This window comes from Choloepus didactylus, chromosome 2 (genome assembly GCF_015220235.1).
Source record: "Choloepus didactylus isolate mChoDid1 chromosome 2, mChoDid1.pri, whole genome shotgun sequence".
NCBI classification, from domain to species: Eukaryota; Metazoa; Chordata; class Mammalia; order Pilosa; family Megalonychidae; genus Choloepus; species Choloepus didactylus.
In genome coordinates this window covers 209,494,675-209,510,120 of record NC_051308.1, presented here as the reverse complement: position 1 = coordinate 209,510,120, position 15,446 = coordinate 209,494,675, and the positions used below count along the sequence as shown (strand labels likewise).

The 15,446-nt window shown below is 37.4% G+C and overlaps 1 protein-coding gene across 1 annotated transcript in view; it reads left to right on the top strand.

Moving 5' to 3' along the window:
- RLF (RLF zinc finger) overlaps nt 1-15,446 on the top strand; it is an 89,518-nt gene that overhangs the window by 41,062 nt on the left and 33,010 nt on the right. Inside the window, exons 4-5 of the mRNA XM_037827582.1 lie at nt 5,416-5,548; nt 11,617-11,819. Coding sequence (XP_037683510.1) covers nt 5,416-5,548; nt 11,617-11,819 — 336 coding nt within the window. The remainder of the gene's footprint in view (nt 1-5,415; nt 5,549-11,616; nt 11,820-15,446) is intronic.

Here is a 15,446-nt window from a genome sequence, read left to right as displayed (position 1 = left end):
TTACCCTTTTCTTCCCCTTCTGGGACACCAATGAGTCTTATATTTGGACGTTTCATATTATCTATCATATCCCTGAGGTCCATTTCTATTTTTTCAATTTTTTTCCCCATTCTTTCTTTTATGCTTTCATTTTCCATTCTGTCATCTTCCAGGTCACTGATTCGTTGTTCAACTTCCTCTAGTCTTGTACTATGAGTGTCCAGAATCTTTTTAATTTGGTCAACAGTTTCTTTAATTTCCATAAGACCATCCATTTTTTTTATTTAGTCTTGCAATGTCTTCTTTATGCTTTTCTAGGGTCTTCTTGATTTCCTTTGTCTCCCGTACTGTGGTCTCATTGTTCATCTTTAATTCTTTGAGTAGCTGCTCTAGGTGCTGTGTCTCTTCTGGTCTTTTGATTTGGGTGCTTGGGCTTGGGTTATCCATATCGTCTGGTTTTTTCATATGCTTTATAATTTTCTGTTGTTTTTGGCCTCGTGGCATTTGCTGAACTTGATAGGGTTCTTTTAGGATTTGTAGACCAATTGAAGTCCTTATCTCTAATTTATCAGATCTACAGCTTCGTGGAGTACACTTTCTCTAACTAACCAGCAGGTGGCGTCCACGAGCCACCTGTTCTCCACAAGCCAGTTCTCCCCTGCTTAGCCTTTTTGGTGAGTGGGGGAGTGAGTCTTGTGGGGTCCAATTGGTGTACCAAGCTTGCGTGTGTAGTTGGTGTTGCCTGCCCTGTATGTGGGGCGTGTTTCTGGGCAGTCGGGGGGGGGGGGTGGCTCTAACAATCAAATCTCCCTGGTGATCCTAGAGTTTTAAGGCTGCTGCAATAATCTAATCCTTCAGTTCAGTCCTGCCACAGTTTGTCTCTGCCACTGACCCACAAGTCCTTGGTATTGGCGTATGGCTCCTGAGACTTGCAAGTGGGCCCCTCTTCCAGGCCGTGCACCCCCTGGTCCTCTGTTGAGGGATGACTGTGCTATGTCACAGGTGAGTGCCGTCCCCCCAGGGCAGTTCTGGGCTTCTGGGCTGTGTAGGGAGGCTCCCAGTCTGCTGAAATGATGGCTGAATGGGGCTTTGTTAATTCACACTGCTCTACCTTCCCAACTCTGGGACAATCAGCTGAGGTTGCAGGGAAGGCTAATGTCCACGCCCAGTTTTGTGGTGTGTGCCTGTTATCTGAAGCACTTCCGTCACACTGGGTTGTGTGGGGCAGTTCTGGGCTATGGGGCTGGCGATGGGCAGGAGTGTTTCCTGTCCACCAGGATGATGGCTGTGAGCGGACACCCCCCTTTTCTTGGGAAGTTGTGGTGTTAAGTGAATTTTCTCAGCCACTGGATTATTGCGTTTTGTCTCAGAGCTCTCCTAGTTCTGCTCTTGACTTGACCTGCCCAAATTGCAGGTCTTTGAAGCTTTCTGTATTGGGCTTCTTAGAGTAATTGTTTTAGAAAAAGAAAAAAGTATTAAAAAAAAAAATAAATAAATAAAAGGGGCTCTCCTCAGAGATCTAATGGGTTATTGAAATGCTAAGAGAGAAAGCAACCAGGGCCATTAAGGAAAGGTCCACAGGGCAGAGAGATCAGCTTTTCTTCGGGATTTGCATATGCGCCTCAGGGCCTGAGCTTGGGCCTGGTCTCTGCCCTTCCCCCTTCTATGTTCACCAGAACTCCAAAAATCCTCCGCTTTTATTTTGGAGTTTCTCGTGTTGTTTTTTTTCTATGCCTGTCTCCTCTCTGCTGGGCTGGCTGCTCTCAGATTCTCTGGTGTCTGGTCTCAGTCTATCTATGGTTGGAGTTTGGATCAGCAGAATGAGTTTCCAATAAGGGCTGCCACTGCAGTTCCCCCTTCTCCTTCCCGGAGCTGACAGCCCCTCCTCCCACGGGACTGAGCCTGGCAGGGAGGGGCGTGGGTCCCCTGGCTGCAAAAACTTACAGATTTCGCTGATCTCAGCAGTTCCACGTTTTCATGAGTGTTGTATGAAGTATGCCCGAAGTCAGATTGCTCTGTGGTGTCCAGTCCACGCAGTTCCTGGCTTTCTACCTACTTTCCTGGAGGAGTAACTAAAACATACAGCTCACCAGTCTGCCATCTTGCCCCGCCTCACTGTTATTTTTATTAACGTCTTTCGCAGAGAGAATACTCTCATATTTCTTCATTCTTAGATTGTTTGCCCATATAGGATAATTGCCTTTTTTCCATCTGTGTAAGTTTTTCCAGTAATCTATCAAATATTGAGGAACTATTTTTGAATATATGTTCAGTAAAATAAGTGCAGTACAGTTACATAGAAATGTAAGACATGGTCCTTACTGAATTCTAAAAGATAAAAAAGTTGAATTTTTCTTATTTTATGTGATAAATGGACAAGGCAGCAGATGGTATTGATGATACCTTTGGTAACATAGTGATTTTTTTTTTTTTTTGTTAAATTCAGTTTTATTGAAATACATTCACACACCATACAATCATCCATGGTATACAATCAGCTGTCCACAGTATGATAACATAGTTATGCTTTCATCACCACAATCTATCTCTGAACATTTTCCTTACATCAGAAAGAACAGAACAAGAATAAAAAATAAAAGTGAAAAAAGAACACCCAAATCATCCCCCCCATCCCACCCCATTTGTCCTTTAGTTTTTATCCCCATTTTTCTACTCATCCATACACTAGATAAAGGGGGTGTGATCCACAAGGTCTTCACAATCACACTGTCACCCCTTGTAATCTACATTATTATATAATTGTCTTCAGGAGTCCAGACTGCTGGGTTGGAGTGTGGTAGTTTCAGGTATTTCCTTCTAGATATTCCAATACATTAAATCCTAAGACGTGTTATCTATACAGTGCATAAGAATGTCCACCAGAGTGACCTCTCGACTCCGTTTGAAATCTCTCAGCCACTGAAACTATTTCATCTCATTTTGCATCCCCCTTTTGGTCAAGAAGATACTCTCAGTCCACGATGCTGGGTCCGGCTTCATCCCCGGGAGTCATATTCTGCATTGCCAGGGAGATTTATAACCCTGGGAGTCGGGTCCCATGTAAGGGGGAGGGCAGCAAGTTCACCTGTCGAGGTGGCTCCGTTAGAGAGAGAGAGGGCCACATCTGAGCAACAAAGAGGTACTCAGGGGGAGTCTCTTAGGCACAATTATGTGCAAGTTTAGCCTCTCCTTTGCAGTAACGAGCTTCATAAGGGCATGTCGCATGATCGAGGGCTCAGCACATCAAACCGCCAGTCCCAGTGTTTGTGACAACATCAACACCAGTCCAGGTGAGGAAGTCCAACACTTCCTCACCTTCCCCCAGATCCTCGGGGCTGGGGTGGGGGAAGCTATAAATATATTTTTTATTATCTGCCCAAATTACTCTGGGATGTGTCACTATTTCACTCCAGCCTATACTAACCTGCTGTATCTCACTTCCTATTCAAAGGGTAACATAGTGATTTTTATAAGAGCAGGCTACGGAGCCTCTCACAGATATTATTGGAAAGTAGTCCATTCTATCTTAGTTACTTCTAGGAACCTACATAGAACACTTCTCAATCACTATTTACAGCTTGTGTAATCCTTCCATATTTTTTCTGTGGATAGAAAAATACCACTCAAATGGATTTTTAGATAAATAAGAATGAGATCTGTAACTTGTGTTTTCACTTGCTTTTATCATGGACAGATGTCTAGGATTACATATATAGATCTCCCTTTTTGAAGACTGCCTGAGAGTCTGTTTTGTGATTGTACCATGAGTTAATTTGACCAAATTTCATTACTATTATGTGACCAAATTTCTTTGCCATTATTTGACCAAATCTCTTTGCTAAAATGGTGTTGGAGTGAACATCCGATTTTAGTATTTCTGTATAATAGGTTTCAAGATGTAGGCTAGGATATTTTTTCACCTTAAAATGGCAACAAATCTAAGTATTTAACTTATTTTTTAAATGTTACCATAGTTTTTAAAGACTCTTACCTTTAAAAGTAACTTTGTTATAATAAATATATGTCTGTTGGGAGACAAAGGATTCATACATTCTCATTCTCAATAAACTGTGTATTTTGAAATTCAACAAATGACAAAGTAGAAAACTTTTATTATGTTTTTAACTGCAAACTGTGGCTTTTAATTTTGGTTGCTGTGTATTGTGGTGGATGATGGTTTTTTCTGATATAGTTAACAAACACACAAGCACTAATATATTCACATGGTATCTTTGTCTTTACTGCAGAGTAAATTGTCACCCTAAGTTAAGGAGAAAGAAACCTGAGGACAAGTCAAGCCATTAAAGCATTAGTTGAATGTTGCTATTAGTAAATATTAATTGGAAATATTACTTTCTCTGTCACATTCCACATCTTAAACTCTTTCTCAGCAGAAGATGTCAGCATATTGTGTGTGGGGTATGAGGGGTGGAAGGAAGAGTAAAAGCTTATCTTATTTTAACTTGAAAGTCAAGGGGAAGAAACTAACTTTACCAAACTGTGTTTCTTATGTTTCACTAGAATGAATATTAGATTATATTCTTAGGTCTATGAACATTTTCAACTTATGAATATTTTCCATTGGAACATTGCTATAAATGGAAGCTTATGTTCCTAGAAAATATCGGCCCTCTAAAGTAAGGGAATTTTAGAGTTCCCTTGTTAGAATTTTAAAACATGGTAACAACCACTAGCCTCACTAACAGAGAGGATGGTAAGATATATACTTAATCATTTGCATGTTGTTAAATTTCTGACCTCTTCCTCCCCATTAAAGAACAAACTTGGCAGTTACATTTTGTCTGTTTTCTGAGGAGATAGAATGACAGCTAATAACCTAGACGTTTCAGGACATTTCATATAGAGCTACCTTTCATTTGATAGAAGAATTTAAAAATTAAAAAGGTATATATAATATTTAGTGCCACTAAGTAATATTTCTGTTAGAACAAAATAGGTTCATGTGTGAATAATGCAGTTTCTTTAAAAGAAATTGTACCAGTGGCCTTAAAATAATTAAATCAGCTACTACCAGTGCTATCAGTCAAGTCTTCAGAGTCTTGCTGGTAATATAAGCCATCTTAAGAGTAGGGCACTACAAATATTCAGTAGAAATGCAAGAAACCAAATTGAATTCTAGTTCAATTTTAATAATTTTGATAATATCAAATTATGTTAAATAATTTTGTTATTTAAGGATTTTACCCCTCTGGAATTCAGGAAAATGTTTTAAAGGTATTCTTTAAGTTAGTGAAAACACCCTAGTTTCATAAGAAAGCATCAACAGAATTTCACAAAGCATTCTGCTTAATTATATTTAGGAAATCCAAGTTTATGGGTCCTTTCAATTCATAGATGTTCAGATAATTGAAAAAGCAAAACTACTTTTTACATTAATTATTAGCCTGTTTTCTGAACATGCTGTTTTTGTTTTAGGAGTCACATGATGCATTACTGGAATTTGGGAATAATAACCTACAAATACTGGTTCATGTTACCAAGGAAGGGGTATGGAAAAACCCCGTTCTTCTTAAAATTCTGTCTCAACAGCCAGTAGAAACAGAAGAAGGTAAGCCTGAAAACTTCTCTGATTTTACTGGGGAGGATTTAGTTCTAAAAGAATTGAAATTCATTATGGGTTAAAATTTTTGTGAATTTCAGATATATGTTTGTATACCCCGTGGGCTGCTTTAAATCTATTACGTCCTCTGCGAAAGCCATGTTATTTAATGAAATCTTGTGGCGGCAGACTTATTAGCGTTTTTTAATTCAATTTGATTGAAATATATTTACATACCATACAGTCGTCCAAAGTCAGTTGTTCACAGTACCATCACATCACAGTACCATTGTTCACAGTACCATAATATAGTTGTGCATTCATCACCCCAATCTATTTTTTGAACATTTTCCTTGTGCCAGGAAAAGTGAAAATAAGAATAAAAATAAAACTAAAAAAGAACACCCAAATCATCCTCTCCATTCTCACCATATTTTTCATTTAGTTTTTGTCCCCATTTTTCTACTCATCCATCCATACACCGGATAAAGGGAGTGTAATCCACACGGCTTTCACAATCACACTGTCACCCCTTGTAAGCTACATTGCTATACAGTCGTCTTCAAGAGTCAAGGCTGCTGGGTTGCCGTTTGATAGTTTCAGGTATTTACTTCTAGCTATTCTAATGCATTTAAACCTAAAAAGTGTTATCTATATAGTGCATAAGAATGCCCCCCAGAGTGACCTCTCGATTCCTTTTCAATTCTCTCAGCCGTTGAAACTTTATTTAGTTTAATTTCGCATACCCCTTTTGGTCAAGAAGATGTTCTCAATCTCACAATATTGGGTCCAGATTCATCCCCAGGAATCATACCCCACATTGCCAGGGAAATTTACACCCCTGGGTATCTGATCCCACATTGAGGGAGGGCAGTGAGTTCACCTGCTGAGCTGGTTTAGCTAGAGAGAGAGGGCACGTCTGAGTAACAAAGAGGTACTCAGGGGGGAATCTCTTCTTATTACTCTTTTGATTGGGGTGGAATGTTTCATTAGGTTGTTTCCATGGAGTGTGACCCACCCACCTGTAGGTGAGACTTTTTGATTAGCTCATTTCCATGGAGGTATGACCCTACCCACCCAGTGATTCATTCACTGGAGTACTTTAAGAGAGCTCACGGAGAGGAGAAACTCAGAGAAGCAGAGAGATATTTGGAGAGAAGATAAGATATGCAATCCAGAGTTTGCCTCCAGGAGTATCTAAGAGCTGATACACACACAGATGCTTGGAGATGCTTGGAGAGCAGACAGAAGGACGTTTGGAGATCCTAAGCTAAGAGATGAAGCTCAGTGTTTGCCCCGGAGAAGCTAAGAGAGGACCCCCAGATGCTTAGAGAGAAATGCCCTGAGAGAAATAAGCAAGGATGCACAGGAGCTGAGAGAGAGAAGCTAAGAGAGACAAGCCCAGAGAAATTTTGGAGAAAGCCATTTTAAAACTAGAACCTTGGAGCAAAGGACCAGCAGATGCCAGCCACATGCCTTCCCAGCTAACAGAGGTGTTCTAGGTTCCATTGGTCTTTCCTCAGTGAAGATATCCTCGTGTTGATGCCTTAGTTTGGACACGTTTATGAACTGTACATTTGTAACCTAATAAATCCCCTTTATATAAAAGCCAGTCCATTTCTGGTATTTTGCATATTGACAGCTTTAGCAAAGCAGAACACCTTTCATTCTGTTCTCCTTTGAGTAGTGAAAATTATCCTTTAGCAGTTAATGCTTTGCTTATTTATAAAGTCATTATTCTTGCATTTTTAGGTAGTATTTGAAGTATTTCTTTGCCTTTCAGTTTAAAAATGTTTCTTGAGTAACAATGTTCATATAAAGCTCCTGAAGAAGGGAGGGAGGAAGGAAAAAAGATTGCAGACTTAAATAGAAAATAGATTGGTGTTTATTGTTATCTGTTGAGGTCCCCAATAAATAGAATCCCTTCTTAAGTAATGGCAGATGGAGGCTGAAATGTCACCTTTATTATTGATAAAAGCTGTTAGAGGCAGAGTCAAATAGTTTCAGGAACATCCCAGAATTAAGGACATTTATTCACCCTTTCCCCATAAGGCTGAACTGAGGGAGAGAACAATGCAGGTAGGTCCAAACCCAAGATGAAAAAGGGTGGAATTGAGTTAAGTGTGTTCAGATTGTTTTCCCTCAATGTACTAATCAGATATGTCACTCCACCTTAGAAGTTAACAGTAACTAGTTTCTTTTCACATGGAAAACATCAAGAAATGTGGAGAAGCATTGTTTCCCTAAAATGACTTGATATCCTATCCATTTAGTGAAGAAGAATTAAACATGCCCTACATGATACATACATATGTAAGGAAGTACACTGTGAACCAGAATATAAGTGGTATGCAACCAGCGGCCTGCCTGTTCTCTGAATTGGCTCTTAAATCTAATTTCAGGTCAAAAGATTAGAAAGCTTCCTTTACATTTCGACTGCCCTATGAACCCACATATTGACATATTAGTGGCTATAAAGCAACAACTATCATCTCATTTATGGTCTTCTGCTCAATAAAGTGGTAATCAGAGCATAAAATTACACACTTTTTACCTACAAGGAAGTCAACAAATGCATTTAAATTTTGTTTTTAAATTTAAAAACTAAAAAGTCCTATAAGCATTTTTATTTTCCTGCTTTGAACTTTGTGCCTTCCCTCTCCCCCTAAACCTAGTTGTCAGGGAATTTGTGATAAATGCCAGGTTTGACACTTCTGCCTGGCATGTTCAATAAAGACATCATAGAAGAACTGTTTTTTTAACTGGACCTTAGAGGTTATTTTTTGCATGATGAAGTATATGAGGTAAAGTGTCATGAGATACACAACTTCAGAAAAAGAAAAGCGAGGTCAAGAAATGTGGTAAAACACTTCAGTTTTTTAATCTAGGAGGAGGGCATATGACTTAATTTTTTTTTTTTTACATTAAAATATTTAAAAAAAACTAACACAGAAAGGATCACACTTGGGAGTGAGACTTCTTAATGTATACTTTATTATGTCTTATTAAATATTGAACCATATGAGTGGATTTCCTTTTCAAAAAACTATTAATATTATTTTATCATGCCTTAAAATGGTTTTAAAAATACAGGCTTGAGTTATGTGAAAAATTGATAAAGCAGCATTTTAAATGTGGTTGTAATATATAGAGTAAAATAGTTTTACCTACTAGAAATAGTAGCTATGACTTCTAGAATGCTTGTTCTGTGATAGGCATTCTATTTGTACTTTCCATATCTAACTATTTAATCCATAAAACAAGTGAGAGATTACTCATGCCCAAGACCATGTAGTTAAAATTGTGGAGGCAGAATTTTGAGCCCAGGTGGAATCATGTTAAAAGTTTTTGATTGGGGAATGATAAACATTCAGTTACTAAATATTTGGTTTTATTGAACATCTGTAGCATACAAAGCATTGTGCTTAGTGCTATAGGGAATACAGAAAACAAGGCATTGTATTTGCTCACAAATTGTTGACAGAGGTATCAGAGACAGAAATAATAGCAACTACTTTTGAGCATTTACTCTGTGCCTGGCCCTGTGCTAAATATTTTATCTGCATTACTGGTATTTCTTTATGATTCTTTTATCCTTGTGAGGTGGCTATTACCACCATTTTACAGATGAAGAACCTGGGGCTCAGAAAAGTCAATTAATTTGTCAAGGGGTCTTATAGGTAGTATGTCTCAGAGCCAGAATTGAACCTCAGCTCTGTGATTCCAAAACCTGAGCTCTTAACCTTTATGTACTGTATTCCCTTATTACTGTCCTTAAAAAGAAAATTAACTGTGGTGAGAAGTGAAATAATGTGGGGGCGATGTAGATAACGAACCTATTTTCAAATGTATTGCCCCCCTGTGAGATTTGTAAAATTGCTTAGAAGCTGGTAAGGCAGATACATGGAGCATAATCTAATGTTGGGCGAAATAGGAGAAAGGAGTGACAGATGTGACAGAAACTAGTTTGAAGGAATTGGATTGGAGAGAGTTTTAAAAAGAATTGGTTTCTTTGAGGAAAGCTAATGACAAAATTTCATTTCTGTGTGATTGAGAGAATAATTTTACTGAAAATAGAAATAAAGAATGAAGAGTTATTTGAATGGGGGTTTGATTGTGAATCTGTTGTGGAATTTAGTGACTGTGGGACTTAAATAGAAAAGTTCAAGTGAAGGTGACCTGTTTCCAACTATGCTTTTTAACGTTGGGTATTTATTAGAATATTTATGGAATTTAAAAACAAAACAGCACACAGACACACACACACACCAAGGTCAATGCTCCATCTCAATCAGATACGCTGATCTCTATGGTTGGAGCTCTGGAATCCAGAACTTTTTAAAGTGCCACAGGAAACAGACACCTTATACATTGCTAGTGGGAGTATAAATAAACTGGTATAAAATTTTGGAGACCAGTTTGGCAGCAACAGTATTACAAATGAAAAAACCCTTTACTCTAATAATTCCACTTCTGTAGATATAGTCACACATGTAAAATGGCTTGTGCACAGGATTGTAATTAGCATCATTATTGGTTACTGCTAAAGATTGTAAACAACTTGTAACTGCATCAAAAAGGGACCAGTTAAATAAATTATAGTTCATCTGTACAGTATCTAGGATACTATTCAATTGTTAAAAATAATAAGGTAGTTCTAAATGAACTGAAGTTAGGATGATCTTTATGATATGATATATTAAGTGGGGGAAAAAATCGTAGAATATTTCTGGAAGGATAACTACCAACTGGAAACAGTTGTTGTTCCTGGGTTAGGGGAATTAGGGAACTGTGACCAAAGGGAGTATAGAGACTTAACTTTTAACTGTCCACCCTTGTGTGCCTTTTGAATTTTGCATCCTGTGTGTATATGGCATTACCTATTAAAAAAGGATAAATAATTTTTTTAAACTCTAAGTTGTTCCTGATGTGTAGTTAAGCTTGGGCTAGTGGTTTATCTTTCCTCTCTATTCTTGATACCCATATGTGGCCTGTAGATTTAGCAACATATGTATCACCTGGGAACTTGTTAGAACAGCACAAGCTCAGGTCCCATCCCAGACCTACTCAATCATAATCTACATTTCAATAAGATCACCAGGTGGTTCATAAGGCACTTTAACATTTGAGAATATTTTAGATTAACCCTCTAAAGAAGTTTGTCCACTCACCACGACATTGCTTAATTAGGACTATGTAATAATTAATGTCACACACCTGTTGAATATCTACTTTTCAAAAGTTGAGGACTTGTCAGTGCTTCTGTACTTAGTATTCAGTGCTTTTCAAATTAGCATTTCACAAAGTGTGTACTAAACCAGAAACATATGTTTTATAGGGTATTAATAATATGCGTAAAAAGGTTCTCTGGTCAAATCATTTTGGGAAACATTGGGCTAAATAAAAGTGAACAGTTTTCTTTATTGCAGGACTGTTCAGAGATTTGACCAAGGAATCCTTTTTTTTCCTAGGACTATGTCTCAGGTCTTTTGGTTGGTGGAACACACTTTGAGAAATACCTGGTTTAGAGGAAAGAGCACCACTGGCTTTGGAATCCTTGGCAAGTTACCTAAGTTCTCTGAATAATAATTTTCCTAACCTTAAACTGGGGATAATAATACTTGCCTTGGTGGTGGTGTGAAGAATAAATGAGAGAGATATAAAAACACTTAGTTGAAAGCTTGATACCTCCTAAGTGTTTTAGTGGTAGTTGCTAATATTATCTAGGTTAGTTGCTTCTTTTCCTTGCACTTATGCTTTTGGTTCATTTTACTTTTTCTTACTATCCTCATCAGAAAGTGGGGGAGAAGTTGACCAAATAATTAGTTTTGATAAAATGTTAGTAGCTTTATTAGAAGGTTTGTTATTCAAAATAAGACTATTAACTAATGTGGGAATTATTAACAAAATTAGTTTGCTCCCTGCTCTATTAGATGAGTAAACTTCCCAGTTATATCAACTAAAATTCTATCAACTAAAAACAAAAATATGAGAACAAAATATCAAACTTTTCATTTAACAAGCCTGATATGGTACATGGTATATTGTCAAATTGTTTTATCTTTCCTTTTTTCTAGTTAATAAATTGATTGCACAAGAAGGACCTTCTTTTCTGCAAATGCGAATAAAGCATTTGTTGAAATCCAACTGCATCCCCCAGGCTACTGCTTTATCAAAACTTTGTATAGAATCTAGAGAAATTTCAAATGTGTCATCTTTTCAGCAAGCCTACATCACGTGCTTATGTTCCATGCTCCCTAATGAAGATGCTATTAAGGAGGTAAGTAAAGCAGATACCTGTTGCTGTCGTTAACGCTTCCTAAAAATTGAGTATGAATTTAATAGCTTTCGATAGGTGTCATATGGTTTATTTTTCCCATTGGAATGAAACCCATGACTCATTTCTTTTTCAGGCTACTGAAAAGTACCATCTTAAATGTATATTTAGCTTTTCAGCAGATTGAGTGTAAAGTTAGAGTTATGTCTTACAGGTGGATTTGAGAAGTAGGTAATTTAAAAATATATAGGTGGATGCATACGTGTTTGGGTAATGGTTTGCTTTGAAATCCAAAGTGATTCCTCTGTGTTTGAGAAGTGAAGAAATTATTAATACTGTTGTGAAGGGATATAAACTAAAGAGAATGGCACTTAACTTTAACTTGTTACTTTATACATTTAACTTTGTAAGCAGAGAAGTATAGCACTCTAGAACCCACGAATACATTTTGAACAATGAGCAAATGACCAAACTGTATACCATGGAAAACGATAAATAAAGTGATTGTTTTTTTTTTTTAAACTATTTTGTCAATGAGATCACATCCGTTTTTTTCCCCCACTTAAGTCATTGTTTTCCTTAGAAAAGTTGAAATCAATTTTCTCTGATAGTTTTTGATAAATTATATAGAAGGATTTAGGAATTCCTGACTAAATTCCATCTTCCAATTTTAATTCTCTTATCTGCCATTCAGATCTGACACATGGATTCGCATTTTATTTCTATACTGAACTTTCTTGTTAAATGTAGGAATTTCAAGGATCTGGTTCTATGTTGTAGTAATTCTTAAACTTTTGTGACAGTTTCCGTTGTAAATATCCTATTCTCTAAATGCAGCTATCTTTCTACCTTGCTCCCTTAAATATACTAATTTCCACCCATACCAGCAGTCTGTTGATTGAATTACCTTTTCACTGTCCCTCATCCCCCTCTTGTACTTATTTCCCTCCTGACTCTGCTTTTCCATAGTCAGCCATTATCACTCCTTTGTATGCACCCTCAGTTTCTCTGCTGGTCTCTCCCTTCATTGTAGTTGTTTGACTAACCAGTATCCTGGTTATCCTTGAGTCTCCACCTATTCAGTTATCTGCTTCGTCCTATGTGGGCAAACATGGATGGGGAAAAACCTGCCAACTGGTATCACTTGAAACCAGTCGCAGTATATCTCATTAGTCCATTCACTAGTCCCTCTCTCTTAGATGACTATTTCATACTTTTTCCATTTTCCTCAGATCTGTAGTACGTTTTGTCCCATCCTCATGTTCTGTTGGTGAATTATTGGAGAAACTGAGGCAGTCAGAAGGGAATTTCCATAAACTCCCTCTATGACACCTCTCTTCACCTACCTGTATCTATGCATATACACCTTATCTTCTGTAATTTGGAATAAACTATTCTCATAGCTGAGCCAACCACTTCATTTCTGTTTTATATCCTACCTATTCTTGCCACTTCCAGGATAATGCTACAGCAATTCTTTCTCTACTACATCATTAGTTTCCCCTACTCTGCTGTAACCATCCCGTCAGCATGTATGTTTAGATTCCACTTCCCCTTCCAGTTACTGCCCCATTTCTTTCCTTCCTTTTTCAGCATAATTTCTTAAATAAATAGTTTAAAATTGCTATATATTTTTCTTCATGAACCTTTTCTAATCTGACTTTTGCCCCTGCCAGTCAACCACATTGCTAAATCCAATGATTGCTTCTCAGTTTTCATCCTACTCAACCTAACTTCTCAATTTTATCTCCATGACAAAGTTTTTTACTTGACTACAAGGGTACCATACTCTCTTGATTTTCTTTCTACTTCCCTGGTTGCTCCTCAGTTCTACTCTTGTTCTTTCTCCTCATCTCTTTGATGAGTAAATATTGCAGTACTCTAGGACTCTGGTCCTGGTGTCTCTTCTCTTTTTCTATTTACACTTACTCCCTTGCTAATCTCATCTAGTCTCATGGCTTTAAAGACCATCTATGGTCTGAATCCCAAATGTTTTTTATCTTCAGCCCAGTCCTCTCTGAATCCCAGGCTCATATATCCAAGTAAACATCTTGTATGACTAACAGGATCTCAAACCGAACATGTCTGTAATTTAGCACCTGATATTCCTGATATTGGGAATTGGTTTGTTTTTTATGCACTTTTTTGTGTGTGTGTGTGTGTGTGTTTTAATTCAGTTTTATTGAGATATATTCACATACTATACAATATGTACTTTCTTTTGAGTGAAGTAATTGCCCTCCAGCTATGTTCTCTGTATTGAGGGGTGGGAAGTGGATAGTGAATAACTAGCTACCTTTTTTTTTTTTTTAATTTCCACCACATGCTAGGCACAGTAAATGCTTATGTCCATTGCCACATTTAATCCTTACAACAACTCTGAGGTAGATCCATTTTCTTAATGAGAAAAGTAAAGCTCAGATTAAATACCATGTTCAGGATTATAAAGCTAAGGTGGCTAAATTGGGTTTCAAACCTGAGTTTGCATAGCAATATAATATATTAAATATATAGGATAATAAATTTATCCTAGCTGGTATGTACATGCCAAATGCTATGTTACACGTTGGGATATCAAGATAATCCAGTAGCCTTAGAACTGGTGGCCTTGTTTCCAGTTTTGCCTCTACCTCGTATTGTCCTCAGAAATAGCCAGAATGGGATCCTTTTAAAACATAAGCCAGGTCATTGCCACTTCCCTCTTCAAAACCATCCAATAATCAAAACAGTGCATAAGGGTAGGTATATAGACCAGTGGAAAAAATCAGTTAACAAAAAATCCAACAGCTTTTCATTGCCCTCAAGATAAATCTGGGTGTGGCCCCTGGCTGCTTCTCTGTCCTTAATCCTTGCTCTCCAGCCATCTTGTCTTTGCTGTTCTGTGAATAAGTCAAGCTGTTCTATCTGCTTGGAACGCCCTTCCACAAAATAATTTGGATGTTTCATTCCTTAACCTCATTCATGTCTCTGCTCAATATTACTATATCAGAGATGCCTTCCTTACTATGCCATCTAAAATAATACCTTACTCTCCTACTCTGTTTTTTAATGAATATCTGCTGTCATTATTGTAAATATATGCAAACCCATCTAAAATGGGCCCTGTTACTCTGTCCCCTTACCTAGCAGTATTTTCTTTATAGCATAAATCACTGCTTTCACCTGACATCATGTTTGTTTATTCTCTTTCTTTACTTTAGATTATAAACTCTATAAAGACCAGGGACATAGGATTGTTCACTGCTGTGTCCTTGATTCTGTAAGAGTACTTGGCCACATGGTATCTACTCAATACTAACTTGGGGTTGAATGAATGAAAGGTACACATTCCCATCCCTCAGTGTTTTGTTACTAGGCTTTCTCGCTTCCTTTACAAGAGTTACGACCAGAATATGAAAACTGAAACATTCTATTCATGCTTTATAAATTTTAAAATTTTGCTTGGAGACCTTTTTGAATCTTGAGATTGTGATTCTTATTTTTAGCTCAGGTTTATTTCACTTTGAAATTTGATACTTATGCCATCCTTGTATTTATAAAAATGTGGATTGAGGAGAAGCCACATATATAATACAGATGTCTGCATAAGCGGCTTGAGTCATGGATCTGGGCTTTAATCAGTAGTTACTT